This window comes from Capra hircus, unplaced genomic scaffold, assembly GCF_001704415.2.
Source record: "Capra hircus breed San Clemente unplaced genomic scaffold, ASM170441v1, whole genome shotgun sequence".
Lineage (NCBI taxonomy): Eukaryota > Metazoa > Chordata > Mammalia > Artiodactyla > Bovidae > Capra > Capra hircus.
The window spans coordinates 34,407-48,231 of NW_017189528.1; the positions used below are offsets into that span (position 1 = coordinate 34,407).

The 13,825-nt window shown below is 39.5% G+C and overlaps 1 protein-coding gene across 2 annotated transcripts in view; it reads left to right on the forward strand.

Moving 5' to 3' along the window:
• The first annotated feature begins 156 nt into the window (after positions 1–156).
• CSTF2 (cleavage stimulation factor subunit 2) overlaps positions 157–13,825 on the forward strand; it is a 31,511-nt gene continuing 17,842 nt past the window's right edge. For both annotated transcript variants that reach the window (XM_005700155.3, XM_018044367.1), the window contains exons 1-8: positions 157–323; positions 1,452–1,530; positions 2,090–2,259; positions 2,948–3,084; positions 3,851–3,970; positions 4,064–4,201; positions 7,983–8,106; positions 13,676–13,738. In XM_005700155.3, coding sequence (XP_005700212.3) covers positions 266–323; positions 1,452–1,530; positions 2,090–2,259; positions 2,948–3,084; positions 3,851–3,970; positions 4,064–4,201; positions 7,983–8,106; positions 13,676–13,738 — 889 coding nt within the window. In that variant the 5' untranslated portion in view covers positions 157–265. The remainder of the gene's footprint in view (positions 324–1,451; positions 1,531–2,089; positions 2,260–2,947; positions 3,085–3,850; positions 3,971–4,063; positions 4,202–7,982; positions 8,107–13,675; positions 13,739–13,825) is intronic.

Consider the following 13,825-nt stretch of genomic DNA (forward strand, 5'->3'; position numbering starts at 1 on the left):
TTAACCGAGCTCTAGCTCAGAACCGGGTTACTCTCAAGCGGGGTACGGGGAGAGGGGGACAGGGCGGGGGCCCTAGTGCTCCAGTGGAAGTAATACGTGCCGATTGTGACGGAATGACGCCGAGGGAGGGACCCTGCGTCCATCCGGCCCCAGCGCCTGCGGCTCAGGCGCTTCCGGCTCACGGGCCGTAGGGAAGTGTGTTCCGCGCTGGGCTCGAGCGCTGTCCAGAAGTCTTCGGCGCACCGGAAGCCGCCGGGAAAGAGCGATGGCGGGTTTGACTGTGAGAGACCCTGCGGTGGACCGTTCTCTACGTTCCGTGTTCGGTGAGAGGAATTCTGAGGAACCAAGCATCGGGGAGGGACAGAAAAAGACTGGGAGCGGCGGGGAATCCCCTCCCTGCGCCTCAGAAATCGCCATGGGAGCCGTAGGTCGGGCTTACAGCTCGACCTGCCTATCCTGTGGGGCCCCTAGCCTGATAGACTCGTGATCAAAGTGATGCATCCCTTCCCCCAAGGTCTCTCAGCAAAAACTACCGTGTTGTAAAAAACTACCGTTTAGCTTCTATGCGTTTCTCTTTTCATGAGCTTCAATTATTAGCCAGAAGTGAGGGATCATGGCAACTGTCCTGTGGTACTTCTCACCCTCTAACTAGAATACAGGTTGTGTGCTGAGGGTATTAGAGCCTGTGTTCACTTCCCGCCCTCTCATAAGGGCTTTCATCCTCTGCTTTTTACCGGTTACATTTTAGTTCGTGTTTAGTAGTCGTGGCTACCTGGCGTCTTAAGGTGGATTGTAAATGAAAGAATGAATGAATGAACGAACGATTAAAACCACGTTGAAGAAATTTTAAAGAGGGTCGAGTCTATTCTGAGTAATCTTCAGCCGAAATAAGTTTGTTGTTTTTTTTTTAAGTACGCGTGGTGATTTTAAAGCATCTTTTGGAAGAAACGTGAGGAAATAGTTCCCAATATTTTTTGTTATAGTTGTTTTACAACAGAATAATTTTTAAACATCCTCTAGTACACTCATGGTCATTCTCTTTTGAGTGCATGTATATGTGAAAATAAAGACATGTGCCAGCTTTAAAAATTATAATATTGACATTTTTAGTAGTTAATGATAAAACTTAACTTCAGATAAATACCAATGCCTAAGTATTTATTCTCACCATAGTTAACGGAAATCTAACACTTGTCAGTCTAGTCTGAGAACTGATACTTAAAGAGTGCCTTCTTCTTTTGTGTCCAGTCTCAGTGGTTTATTTCTCTTGTAATTGAAGTCAGCAGCCAGAATTAAAATCTTATCTAACGGACTACCAGGGAACTGAGGTTGAAGGATCATTGTATTTGAACCAGTTGTTACATTGTCAGTGATATATTCAGATACTTTGTCACTAAAGATCTAGGTTAGAAAAATCAGACTTTTGTTATGTTATCTATTTTCTTCCTTAGTGGGGAACATTCCTTATGAGGCTACTGAAGAGCAGTTAAAGGACATCTTTTCTGAGGTTGGACCTGTTGTTAGTTTCAGGTGAGATCCTCTTTTACTACTTGGTGGAAGTTTCTTAAGAATCACCACAGACTTGGCCCTTAGTAATAATGGCAAGGTTTTTACTGGTGAGTTTTCACATGCATTCTTCTTCTTTGTTAGTTTGTAACAGCTTCATTGAGATTCATATACCATAGGACTCACATTCATTTTTACTAAGATACATTGTTTTCAACTGAAAAGATGTGTAACAATGTTTCAGTGGGACAGAGCAATGGGGTTATTTGTCTTACCTAGACCAAATTACAAGGCAGTGGGAGTGGGAGGGGCTTCCCAGGTAGCCCAGTGCTAAAGAATCCACCTGCCAATGCAGGAGACTTGGGTTCAATCTCTGGGTTGGGAAGATCCCCTGGAGGAGAGAATAGCAACTCACTCCAGTATTCTTGTCTGGAAAATCCCATGGACAGAGGAGCCTGGTGGGTTACAGTTCATGGAGTCACAAAAGAGTTGGATACAACTTAGCGACTAAAACAACAGTAATGATAGTAGGAACCCTATGTGTTTGTAACATTTGTACCTGATGCTTGCTTCTGCTCTCCAGGTTGGTTTATGATAGGGAGACAGGAAAGCCAAAAGGTTATGGCTTCTGTGAATACCAAGACCAGGAGACAGCACTTAGTGCCATGCGAAACCTAAATGGCCGTGAATTTAGTGGGAGAGCACTTCGAGTGGACAATGCTGCCAGCGAAAAGAACAAAGAAGAGCTGAAGAGTGAGTATACATCCAAGCTATATATAACATGAGTTAGTAAAGATGTAACAATGAAGATTTCCCACTTAATGATATGTTTTAGTATCTGTTGAAATGGTTATCAGCCTTTTTACTTGACCTACCTAAAGTGCCTGCATTAGGGAAGTGTGTGTGTATCTTTGAGAAATAAGGTAAAATTGGCTTAAGCCCTTCCATTTCCAAGGAGTTAATTTCCAGTTTAAGATGAATTTCAGGCTTACCAAGCCGTAAATCATGTTAACTGTCATTAGTGTTTGCCACTCCTGTAATTATGTTGCCAGATCTGTAACTGGTGGGAATACCAAGGCATTCTCATGGCTTTTTCACAAGGTAATAGATCCAAAAATTCCATTTTGAAATTAGAACTTTTTCTGTTTGAACCTTTTGCTTCTGAAACGACTTGTGAAAGGAAATGGATATGCCTAGTCCCTAATTTAGGTTAACACTGTTCACCTGTATGCTCTTGGTCTCAGCTTTCATCAGAGAACAGAAAATACACTCTGTGACTTTACTTCACAGAAATAAAATATTTGCAAATCACTTATTTCTAGGCTCTAGAAAATTTAAAGTTATCAACAAGTTCTTACAGCAGCCTTGGAAAGTAGATACATGAAATGATTTAGCTCTTTGTTTTACCTCCTTAACATTTTTGTACCTTCTTCCCAATCAGGCCTTGGAACTGGTGCCCCTGTCATTGAGTCACCTTATGGAGAGACCATCAGTCCTGAGGATGCCCCTGAGTCCATTAGCAAAGCAGTTGCCAGCCTTCCACCAGAGCAGATGTTTGAGCTGATGAAACAGATGAAGGTGGGAGGAGGGATTAGGTTATGATTAAATCATATTTTGTCATATCAACTCTTCAAGGAGTCATTGATAAGTTAATGGAAATGATATCCTGAGCTCAAATAGTAGATGTGCCTGTTGACCAACATTTCTTACACCTTCAATATTCCACATGTACACAGTGTATTATATATTTCATACAAAGAGTTTTCTATTTTTTGTGCACAGACACACCTACACAATCTGGCTGGGTTTTTGTGGCCCATAGATACCATATGTAGATGTTAAAATGTGGCTTTTTTCCCTAAATGGTGGTATTATGGTATTTGAAATACCTTCTCCTATTCTGGCCTACCATGCCCAAGATTTTCTGTGCTATGTAAAAATTGATAATTGCTTCTTTTTAAAAAAGTAATTAATTATCCAAGGCTGTGCTGGGTCTTCATTGCTGCATGGGCTTGTTCTAGTTGCAACAAGTGGGGCTCTTCTAGTTGCAGTGTGCCAGCTTCTGATGTTGCAGAGCATGGGCTTTAGAGCATGTGGGCTCAGGAGTTGTGGCACATAGGCTTAGTTGCCCTGCGGCATGTAGAACCTTCCTGGACCAGGGATGGAACCAATGTTTCCTGCATTGGCAGGTGGATTCTTAACCAGGAGACCCCCAGGAAAGTCCCAGTAATAGCTTTAAAAGCCTCTTGCATATTACATTTCTCAGATGAGAATAGCTCTAAATCACTGTCAATTTCTGAGTAATAAGTATTGAACCTAATGATGAATCTGTTTATCTTCACAGCTCTGTGTCCAGAATAGTCCTCAAGAAGCACGGAACATGCTGCTTCAGAACCCTCAACTGGCTTATGCTTTGCTACAAGCACAGGTAGTCATGAGAATTGTGGATCCAGAAATTGCCTTGGTAAGTGCTTCTGGTTCTTTTATGGAAATGCTAAGGTAAACCATGAGTAGGAAAGAAACAGATAGCATATAGATTTGTCTTCTCACTTTTTAGAAAATTCTGCATCGCCAGACAAATATCCCTACGCTGATTGCAGGCAACCCTCAGACAGTCCACAGTGCCGGACCTGGCTCAGGATCCAGTGTGTCAATGAACCAGCAGAATCCTCAGACACCTCAGGCCCAGACTTTGGTAAGATTTTATCCCTTAACATTTTTTAAAATTTGCCTTGAAAATGTCATTTTCATTTTAGAAAGGTATATTGAAGGAAGAATGTTCGATAGCCAGAGATGATAATTTCTATTTCCAGGCATAAAAACAGTTAACAAGGTTGCATAGTACATGACATCTGAATGAAGACATATTTGGTGCCAAGTTTGTAAAACAAAGATCCTTGCTTTATGTCCTTTTTTATAAGCTAATTTTGTGTGTATGCATGCATGGCACTGTGGTTGGCACTTTGTTCTTCCATAGACATTATCTCATTTAATAATTAGAGCATTGTATGATGTTGGCACTCTTATCTACATTCTTACGGATGAAAAAAGTAAAGCTAATTTTCTAAGTGTGACACAAAACCTTGAAGCCATGAAAATCAATATATTTGAAAACTGAAAAATCCTGTATGGAGAAAAAGAGATAAACACCAGAGACAAACAAAAAATTGGAAAAAGTATTTGCCACACACACGATGCACGGCAGGCTGACTATTTAAAGTAGTCCTGTTCTAGAATGTTTATCACCACTTTATAATAGTGAAAATTGGAAACATCCTAAATGTATAAGAATGGAAGAATGGAAAAAGTGTGTTTATTTAATGAAATACTCTATAACAGTTCAATAAAATACATTGTGTCACCATGAATAACTTTCAAAATGTAGTTTCATGTAGCAGTTAAGGTGAACTAAGATACATGCTATCAACACAGATAACTCAAAAATGTAATGCCATACAGAAGTGAAAATAAGTAAATGTGGATGTATTTCCAAAATATGGGATGTATGTGTCTGTACATATCCCAAAAGCATGTTGAGTGAGTTGCAAGGAATATGTTCAATATGTACTTGTTTACATAAAATTTCAAAACATCCATCAGAATTGTTCCGTGGTTGTCTTAAGAGGGAGATACAGGATGCAACCAGGGAAGACCCATGAGAGATTTCAATTGTATATGTATATGTGTATATATATGTATACACTTATATGTATATGTGTGTATATATACATATGTGTATATATATATAATATGTTTCCTTGGGCTGGATGAAGCAGAAGCCAGAATTAAGATTGCAGGGAGAAATATCAATAACCTCAGATATGCAGATGACACCACCCTTAAGGCAGAAAGCAAAGAGGGACTAAAGAACCTCTTGATGAAAGTGAAAGAGGAGAGTGAAAAAGCTGACTGAAAACTCATTGTTCAAAAAACTAAGATCATAGCATCCAGGTCCCATCACTTCATGGCAAATAGATGGAGGAAGAAATGGAAACAGTGATGGATTTTATTTTCTTGGGCTGAACAATCACTGCAGATGGTGACAGCAGCCATGAAATTAAAAGACGCTTGCGCCTTGGAAGGAAAGCTGTGACAAACCTAGACAGCATTTTGAAAAGCAGAGATGTTAGTTTCCTAACAAAGGTCCTTCTAGTCAAAGCTATGGCTTTTCCAGTAGTCATGTATGGATGTGAGAGTTGGACCCTAAGGAAAGCAGAGGGCCAAAGAAATGATGCTTTTGAACTGTGGTGTTGGAGAAAACTCTTGAGAGTCCCTTGGACAGCAAGGACATGAAACCAGTCAATCCTAAAGGAAATCACTCCTGAATGTCCATTGGAAGGACTGATGCTGAAGCTAAGGCTCCAGCATTTTGACCACCTGATGTGAAGAACTGACTCATTGGAAAAGACCCTGATGCTGGGAAAGATTAAAGGCGGGAGGAAAAGGGGACGACAGAGGATGAGATGGTGGGATGGCATCACCAATTCAATGGACATGAGTTTGAACAAGCTCCGGGAGCTGGTGATGGGCAGGGAAGCCTGGCATGCTGCAGTCCATGGGGTCACAAAGAGTCAGACATGACTGAGCAACTGAACTGACTGAATATGTTTCCTAAGATGTATGGTTATTTTATTCTCTCTATAACATATATCTGGAATTTTTCACAATAAACAACAACAAAAAAGACCTCAAATAAATTAGTAAGAAATTTGCCAGTAACCCAGTAGAAAACTATGCAATGGACATGAACTGTTCATAAGGATAGAAATGCAGATATATATTAAATGTGTGAAAACTGTTCAACTTCAAAACAAGATAAATATGAATGAAATACAATAAGCTACCATTTTTCACCTGTTAGATTGGCAGAGGTAAACAACTTGGATGACTCATACAAAGGTTTATGGTAAGGGTCAGCAAACATCTTCTAAATGGCCAGATAGTAAATTTGGGAGCAGCTTTGCAGGCCATGGGATCTGTCTTGATTACCCAACTCTGCCATTGGAGTATGAAATGAACCACAGGGAATACGTAAACAAATGTGCATGATTGTGTTCTGGTAAAACTTTATTTATGAAACCAAGCAGTGAGCCAAATTTGGCCCCATGGGTCGTAGTTTACCAACCTGTGCTCTGATTCAGTAAATGCAGAAATAAATTAAGATCCAGAGAGGTTAACTGCTCCAAAAATAACAATCTAAGTGGCAAATCCAGGATCTGAACCTGGTTCTATCTGTCCTCATAGCCTGTTTTCTCTTAACCACCTCACTATACAGTTTTCTTTTTTCTGTTCTAGAGTTTCATGTGTGTTCTCTGAGACCATGTGATTTTTAAAATATTTGTATCCTTTAGTTTTATTCTGTATTTATTGAGCTCGTTCTATTCCAAGGGACTCCTCAGTTCTCTTGGAAATACACAGATGAAAACATAACATTCTCTTTCCCTCCAGGAGCTTTAATGTAGCATTAAATTGTTTTGTTTTTTACATTCCCTTCGAATAAGAATTGTATCTAAGGAAAGTGATGAGAAAAGAATGGTCAAAAATTTTTTTTCACCTTAAAAATATAGACTGCAAACAGTTCTGTTTTTAAAAGGAAAAAGTCCTAAATTCTTTCCTCTTCGTTTCAAGGCACTTCAAAAAAAAAAAAAAAAAACAACTCTTACTGCCAGGCCCTGGTCTTGAAGTCGACAATAGGTGCTATATATGGCCTTGGAAGAAAAGTTAGGACAAACCTAGACAGCATATTAAAAAGCAGAGATATTATTTTGCCAACAAAGGTCCATCTAGTCAAAGCTATGGTTTTTCCAGTAGTCATGTATGGATGTGAGAGTTGGACCCTAAAGAAAGCTGAGTGCCAAAGAATTGATGCTTTTGAACTGTGGTATTGGAGAAGACTCTTGAGAGTCCCTTGGACTACAAGAAGATCAAACCAGTCAATCCTAAAGGAAATCAATCCTGAATATTCATTGGAAGGACTGATTCTAAAGCTCCAATACTTTAGCCACCTGATGCGAAGAGCTGACTCATTAGAAAAGACCCTGATGCTGGGAAAGATTGAAGGCAGGAGAAGGGGATACAGGGGATGAGAGGGTTGGATGGTATCACCGACTCAATGGACATGAGTTTGAGCACACTCTGGGAAGTGATGAAAGACAGGGGAGCCTGGTGTGCTGTAGTCCATGGGGTCACAAAGAGTTGGACACAGCTGAGCCACTGAACAACAAAATGGCCTCACTGCACAGACAAGACTTGTGTATCTCTACTTTTAAAATATGTTCTCTCTCAGTCATGTTCTGTGTAACCAGGTTCATTGTATGTATTGCAACTTCTATTCAAAGTGTTATAAATCTAATGTTGCATTAGACATGCTGTAAGAAAAGGGTATTTGGTAGAATATTTGGTGCTGTCCATTTGAAGACTTTGCATGTTGAATCTCCACAGAGGCATATACATACTCTGGTTTTTCTCTTGGTCAGAGTGGAATGCATGTCAATGGTGCGCCTCCTCTGATGCAAGCTTCCCTGCAGGCTGGAGTTGCAGCACCAGGGCAGATACCAGCCACTGTAACAGGACCTGGCCCTGGTTCCTTAGCTCCTGGAGGTACGTTTTCATTTAGAGTCTTTGCCATTTTGGTGTTTTGCTAGTGTTTTGTTACGGAGAAGGCAATGGCACCCCACTCCAGTACTCTTGCCTGGAAAATCCCATGGATGGAGGAGCCTGGTAGGCTGCAGCCATGGGGTCGCTAAGAGTTGACACGACTGAGCAACTTCACTTTCACTTTCATGCATTGGAGAAGGAAATGGCAACCCACTCCAGTGTTCTTGCCTGGAGAATCCCAGGGATGGGGGAGCCTGGTGAGCTGCCGTCTCTGGGGTCGCACAGAGTTGGACATGACTGAAGCTACTTAGCAGCAGTGTTTTGTTATAGCAAATGGCATAGTATATAGCAAAATTATGATGTGGCAACGAGATCTTGATACTAATGTGTAGCTAGGCAGTATATATCCTAGGTGGAACAAATAGTTGATTTATTGTATACAAATTTACATGTCTGGTTATGAGAGCAAGGCAAAGAATGACAAAATTCCTAGTTAATGAGGGGAAAAATAGAATGAATGGAAGCTAGACCAAATCAACAAATTCAGAGAAAAGGAAACGACATTGTGAAGTTATAATAATAAACATAGAGTTAAGGTGGAAGGAATAAAGTCTCATGTAGTCATTCTGCTAAATGTGAATGGACTCAGTTCTCCCACTAAAAGCTAGAGACTGTTAGGTTAGGTTAAAAAGTACATGGGTTGGGTGGGGGGCAATAAACAAAAACAAAATGCCTGGTCTTGTTACCATTATGTTTAACAAACATAACACTGTATTTCATGAACTATAGTGAGACAACAACAAGAGGAAAAAAGAATTTTAAAAACTAATATGTTCACTAAAATTGTGTATGTAGGAATTAATATTACACTTACAGCTTTTCATCATTCAGTAACCATAACTAAAAATGTTATGGGTGGAATAGTGATTCCTCATGTGAAACACCTGTGTGAACATATGACATGTATTTAAAGTTTTTTATGCAACAAACTCGCTTGTTATTTTATCTAATCTGGGTTAGATTAACTGCAACACAACTAATAGGTGATAATTTGGATTTAAATTTTTCTGCTTTATAAAGAAACCAGTCTAAAGATCTAAGTTGACAGGGAATGGGAGAAGGGATTTTTTTTTCATTTTAATTGGAGACTAATTACTTTACAGTATTGTAGTATTTTTTGCCATACACTGACATGAATCAGCCACAGGCGCACATGTGTTCCCCATCCAGAACCCCCCTCCCCATCCCATCCCCCAGGGTCATCCCAGTGCATCAGCCCTGAGCACCTTTGTCTCAGGCATCAAACTTGAACTGGCAGTCCGCTTCACATATGATAATATACACGTTTCAATGCTACCCTCTCAAATCATCCCACCCTCACCGTCTCCCACAGAGTCCAAAAGACTGTTTTTCACATCTGTGTCTCTTTTGCAGTCTCGCATATAGGGACATTGTTACCATCTTTCTAAATTCCTTAGTATACTGTATTGGTGTTTTTCTTTCTGACCTACTTCACTCTATAATAGGCTCCAGTTTCATCCACCTCATTAGGACTGATTGAAATGCATTCTTTTTAATGGCCAAGTAATATTCCATTGTGTATATGTACCACAGCTTTCTTATCCATTCATTTGCTGATGGACATCTAGGTTGCTTCCATGTCCTGGCTATTGTAAACAGTGCTGTGATGAACATTGGGGTACACGTGTCTCTTTCAATTCTGCTTTTCTCAGTGTGTATGTCCAGCAGTGGGATTGCTGGGTCGTATGGCAGTTCTATTTCCAGATTTTTTAGGAATCTCCATACTGTTCTCCATAGTGGCTGTACTAGTTTGCATTCCCACCAACAGTGGAAGAGGGTTCCCTTTTCTCCACACCCTCTCCAGCATTTATTGTTTGTAGATTTTGGATAGAAGCCATTCTGACTGGTGTGAGATGGTACCTCACTGTGGTTTTGATTTGCATTTCTCTGGTAATGAGTGATGTTGAGCAACTTTCCATGTGTTTGTTAGCCATCGGTCTGTCTTCTTTGGAGAAATATCTGTTTAGTTCTTTGGCCCATTTTTTGATTGGGTCATTTATTTTTCTGGAATTGAGCTTCAGGAGCTGCTTGTATAATTTTGAGATTAAATTCTTTGTCAGTTGCTTCATTTGCTATTATTTTCTCCCATTCTGAAGGCTGTCTTTTCACCTTGCTTATAGTTTCCTCCATTGTGCAAAAGCTTTTAAGTTTAATTAGGTCCCATTTGTTTTATTTTTGCTTTTATTTCCATTACTCTGGGAGGTGGGTCATAGAGGATCCTGCTGTGATTTCTGTCAGAGAGTGTTTTGCCTATGTTTCCCGTGTTTTATATATTTTCTTGTGTTATAGGTTCCTAGCTAATCTTAAAATATCACAGGTTGTATGTAACGTGGTCCTAGTACACATGGCAAGTGTGCAACTTGTGACATGCAACTCATTACTGAGTTGAGAAGCACCTAAGCTGCTCTATGCCCTGTTCAGGGAGCCTGGTGCACATCATGCATTTGTATGTCACAGCAGTGTCAAGTTTCTATAAAAATGTCTGCTCTCCATTTCTGTACTTAACATTGTCATGAACTATTAACATACAGTGTATAAATATTGTCATCTGTAGACAAAACATAAGTAAGGATGTTGAGAAATAAAATAATGGAACCAATAAGCTTGATTTAATATATAGACAGAGCCTTACATATTTTGACTAGAAAATATACTCACATCATTAAAAAGTGACTGCTGCTGCTGCTAAGTCGCTCCAGTCGTGTCCGACTCTGTGCGACCCCATAGACACCAGTACACCAGGCTCCCCTGTCCCTGGGATTCTCCAGGCAAGAACACTGGAGTGGCAAAAAAATAAAAACAAGTTTTAATATGTAGAGATTTTACATGCTGCATTCTTTGCTTATAAGCCAATAAAGATAGGAATAAATAATTTTAAAAACCTTTTAAAGTTAAGGAGCATAGTCTTGATAATCCTTGAATTAAAGAGGAAATAAAAAGAAATTTATAAATTATCAAAAATACAACAAAAAGTAATACACGCCATTAAAAAGTGTGTGGGGAAATAGTGAAAGCAGTATTTAAAGGAAAGTGAATATCCTTAGCACCTTATTAAAGAATAAAGGAACTTTGCTAGTTCTAGAGTATTAGACGGAGAAGGCAATGTACTGTACCCACTCCAGTACTGTTGCCTGGAAACTCCCATGGATGGAGGAGCCAGGAAATGGCAACCTACTCCAGTGTTCTTGCCTGGAGAATCCCAGGGACAGGGGAACCTGGTGGGCTGCTGTCTATGGGGTTGCACAGAGTTGGACACGACTGGAGCGACTTAGCAGCAGCAGCAGAGTATTAGAAACGTAAAATAAGTGTAAAAGGAATTTAATTGAATTTTCAAGTTTTTTTTAATGAGTTTGTAGCATTTATAGTTCTAAACTTATTAAAACTTCACTACAAGTTTTGGGATACCCTGTACGAAGCTCTTTGGCAGTAGCTGAGAAAGGGAAACAAACTAGTAGAAAAATAAGCAAAGAAAATGACTGGGCACTTCATAGAAGAGCAAATCCAGATGGCAACAAAAACGTTCGTTTCTTTTCAGGGGATTGCAAATTAAATAACAAGATTTCATTATACTTGAGCCTCACAGACAAGCAAAAGTTTTCAGAGATGACACTTGGTGGAGGGAGTGATACTGTACATTGCTAGTGGAAATGTGAAGTTTTTCATCTTTTTAATAGTCTCACATTAAAAATTCATGTATACTTGATTTAACCCGCCAGTTCCACTTCTGGGAAGCTAACCCATATAAACAAAGGTGCCGTTATGTGATAGTGTAATGAGAAATTAGGCCCATGATGCCTTCTGCTACTGCTTACCTCAGATCCTAAATCTTTGTATTGTTTTGGTGAGTGGTCTGAATAAATCATAGCATGTTATAGCTAAAAGAGAACTTGGAAATCATTGAGACATCAGATGTTAATGTGCATTAGCTTCACCTGAAGGGCTTATGAAAACACAGATTACTGGTCTCCACACCCAGACTTTCTAATTTAGCAGGTCTGAGGTAGGGCTCTGAGCTTTGCAGTTCTGACACATTCTTGGCGATGCTGATGCTGCTCATCTGGGGACCACGTTCTGAGAAGATACTCATTCCCTGTACAGATGAGCAAGCCTGGAGGCCGTGTTAATTTTATCAAATCAGCTGTCTAAAATGACAATTACTTAGTAACATTGTTAGAGCTAGCACAGATTCAGGTTCTCAATTCGTGGCTCTTTGGTGCCTGACATGTTAAATGGGATAAGAGAATGTGACATGTACTTGGGTATTTTAGTTAACTATTACAGAACTGCAAATAGTTCAGCCTGTTTTTTCTCCCCTTTCGCAGCAAATATTACTGTTTTGAGGAAAAGAAAATTACTGCTGTGTGGGAAGGACCAGACAAGTACTTATGGTATATGTTTAGTCTGTATAGCAATCATACCCCTGCTGGTTAGAGCAGACCTGTCATTCTCAACACTGTTAGACACAGTGACTCCTTTTTGTAACAGATGTCTTACAGTGATGCTTTACTATCCTAAAATGAAACGTACAGATGACATAACATACTTAACATGGTTTCCAAGAAAATTCGGTATAGTTACCCTAACTATAATATAAGGGGGAAGTAAAAGGAAATTAACTTATAATAAAAAATATTATAAATATGCAAGTATTTAAGCAAAAGTATACTAGAAAACAAAAAATAACAGATGCTTGCACCTATACCATAAAAGACAGATCCAGACATGTTTTGCAATTCAGATACCACAAGGACCATTGACATTGATGATGTGATTTTCTGAATGGTGAAAATGAAAACTCTTGGTAAAGTTATTAACGAGACAGTACCCATAATACTCAGTAATTGCGTTTTTGGAAAATGCAGTGTGTGTATGTGTTGGTGTAAAAACAGGGCAAAGAAGCTCTTTGCTTACAAATAAAACAGACAAGTTCTAAGTTCAGACGGTTGTAAAAAGATTTTCATTCATGTGAATATTCAGCAAGACATGAAAGTTTTGCAAGATAGAGTAATGCTCAGTTTGATAGAACTGTCTCACACTTTGCAGGACATCTATTAATAGTATACCTGTCAGCTTCTCATAAAATGCCCGCTGTGCCCCCACAAATCTTTGTCACCACTGAAACAGTATACTCACAGATTTATAATACAGAGTACCCTGGGAACAGTACTACCTCTTGTGGGAGGAAGTGTGTGCCATTATGCTGTGTTACAGAACCCCCTGCCAAGATTTTGGTAATGAGTGAGATTAAGAATCTTAATCTTAACTTGCTTAATCTTACTTAATCTCACATAACTCACTTTTCTGTCACTGAAGCTTCAGTACACTAACAAACTCCCATCTTCTGTATAAATCCATTGTTTAGTGGTAGTTAATGATCCTCCTTCGTAGGTTTCTGCTTGTGGGGCAGAAAGAGGAAATTTGTTAACTCAGCCAGTGTCCAAATTTTTCCCCTACTGTCTTTATGTTTACTTTCCTGCCGTTTATCTTCTAGGAGGAATGCAGGCCCAGGTTGGAATGCCAGGAAGTGGACCAGTGTCCATGGAGCGGGGACAAGGTAAATAAATACTAATATCCAATTAATGTGTAATAGACATGGAAATGTTCTATATCTGCACTGATATGGCAACCAGAAACCACACGT